The sequence below is a fragment of the Dichomitus squalens genome (genome assembly GCF_000275845.1).
Source record: "Dichomitus squalens LYAD-421 SS1 unplaced genomic scaffold DICSQscaffold_33, whole genome shotgun sequence".
Classification (NCBI taxonomy): Eukaryota; Fungi; Basidiomycota; class Agaricomycetes; order Polyporales; family Polyporaceae; genus Dichomitus; species Dichomitus squalens.
Genome location: NW_006766915.1, coordinates 93,791 through 96,073, shown reverse-complemented (window position 1 = coordinate 96,073; position 2,283 = coordinate 93,791). Strand labels below are relative to the sequence as shown.

General features: G+C 50.4%; 1 protein-coding gene across 1 annotated transcript; it reads left to right on the top strand.

Moving 5' to 3' along the window:
* Positions 1-1,061: 1,061 nt before the first annotated feature.
* Positions 1,062-1,781, top strand: DICSQDRAFT_172460 (uncharacterized protein; the record flags this gene model as incomplete). The annotated part of the gene is made up of 2 exons (XM_007368203.1): positions 1,062-1,450; positions 1,505-1,781. 2 exons carry the CDS (start codon positions 1,062-1,064, stop codon positions 1,779-1,781), a joined length of 666 nt encoding a protein of 221 aa, XP_007368265.1.
* Positions 1,782-2,283: the final 502 nt, after the last annotated feature.

The following is a 2,283-nucleotide window of genomic DNA, read 5'->3' as shown; positions in this document are numbered from 1 at the left end:
CCAAGGGTACCAAGGCAACATGAAGATGATGAAGGTCTGCGGTACCGTACTGGATGAAAGATGCACAACACGATCAACCATAATCATCCACGCCTGTCAAAGCGCGACATCATCCACGCCTGTCAAAGCGCGACATAGTCTTTGATCGCATCTTGATATCTTCTGCATGGCCGGTTCTTAGCGATGTCACCAATCACTTCACAAAGTGGATATTGAGCGTGCCCCAGCTTCGCATGATCGTGGCTTGAGATAGACGGTATCAGCTGTGGAGGCTCCTATATTCTCGCAGATCTACCCTTCTGTCCGAGAGTCAGAATATATGCGCACCCGAATGGATGCTGAAAGTCGAGGTAATTCTCAGAGGAGAGCCTCGCGGCGAATACAGAGGATCTGGATCACCATGTACTTTCAAAGGCAGCGCTGTGGTCCTCGATCAGCTTGCTGCCAAAGGATTCTTGAGACAAGACGACAACCGAAGGCATCATTCAGGTCCCTGTTAGTGTATTGCTTAGTACACGTACCTCTCAGTTCTACTGCCAGCACGAACACTTTGCACCTTGTAGATCCCAATTCATGGTGTAACAGTTCGCTTGGTTGACGATGAATATGTCCAGTTCACGCGAGAGTCGTAGAGTCCTATCTCAGTATTGCTATCTATAGGTGTGTGCATATATGAGTCTTACACATCCGCAGTCTCACGTTAAGAGAGTTTTGGCTACCAGATGCGCGGACTTAAGGTTTAACGCATTAGCGTACCTCTGTTGAAGGTGCTCGCTCCATACAGCTTTACTCGGAGCTGGTCGACCCAGGATGGAAGCACGGATAGTGATGAAACGTGACCATTTGTGTATATCCTTTCTTCGAATATAAATATATGGATGACAACAGTTGATTGGGGCAAACTGTATTCCCAGAGATTGAACGCCATTGTTGTATTGCACAAATTGGGGTCGTTTGTAATGCCCGTTCCCACACCCCGAATTGGACCAACAAATCCCCCCCCGGCTTAGCGCCCTAACCATCTCTCACCCAAACCACGTCCCTCCATTATCAACATTCCGATGGCGGCCTCTACTTCTATTCCTCTGAAATGGAGGCTCAAAGACTACGTTACTTCACATACTTTTGGCACCATTGCTGGCAACTCCTCATCCCCCAACTCCATTTCGCCAGCTACCCACAGCTTGGGTAGCACCCTCACCATCCCTGCTAGGGAGTCATCTCCACCAGAACTCGATTCTATCCCAGGAGCTTCGTCCGCAACCACAATTACCAATGACAGAGAATCATTCAGCCAGCCTCCAGAGCGGTCTGTCTCTCCAAGGTTGCCGTTGCGATACGATAAGGAAAGGATCGCAAGCGCTCTCCGAACCCACTGCTTGAGGGAGAAGGTAGACCGGGGAGTCCAGACGGAGCCTGAAAATGAAAACCAAGATATACACAGAAGCAGGTATGTACTCTGTTCACTGGACCCACAGTTTTACTCAGGGTGATCTTCGTGCAGTAGCAGCCATCCGCCAACATTGTTCGGCTCTGACTCTACTCAGTTTCCACTCAGCAATGAGAAACTCGCTGAGGTGTGCAACGCAGTAGGCAGGGCCTTTGACAGAATGGTTGAGAAATACAACCAGCTGGAGAAGAAGGGGATGCAACTTCTGACTGAGCCCGCCAACAAGGAGAACACGGCGCCCATCAAGCCGCTCACTACGCGGAGGCGGGGTCGGTATGTGACACTAGGATTGCCACTCAGGAGGTCGCCACGAATACTGGGGAAAAAGTAATTGGGGTAGGAGAGTGCGCTCTGTTGGCGAACATAAATATCAAAGGATAGTGCCCATTGTTGAACCCGGGGGGCGAAGGCCTCTCCCACGGGTGGCAACAACAGCGGATAGCCTGCAACTCACCTAGAAGGGTTGTTGGTTGTAAGAGGCTTGTTAGAGCGATGAGAGGAGATGTTCGAGTGAACTGAACTATAGATTGGGGGTACAGAGGTCCCCTATATATACTACTGTACATCTGTGGCTACGTAGTACTATACAGTACATTCCCAGGATGCACAGTCGCACAGAGAAGCAGTGCGTACACAGCGAAGCTGTGTGTGTACCACATGAGTAGTACAGCCTCGGTTATTGCAGTAACCGGCTGTGCCGTTCCATATCTTGTGACGGCTGTGTTAGGCAAGCTGTGTAAACCAGCGCCTGTTCAACACTCCCCCTCGCTAAGTATCCGAATGGTTACGCAAGCGTAGCAGGCGCTTTAAGCAGCTCTGGACTTTGGGAAGCG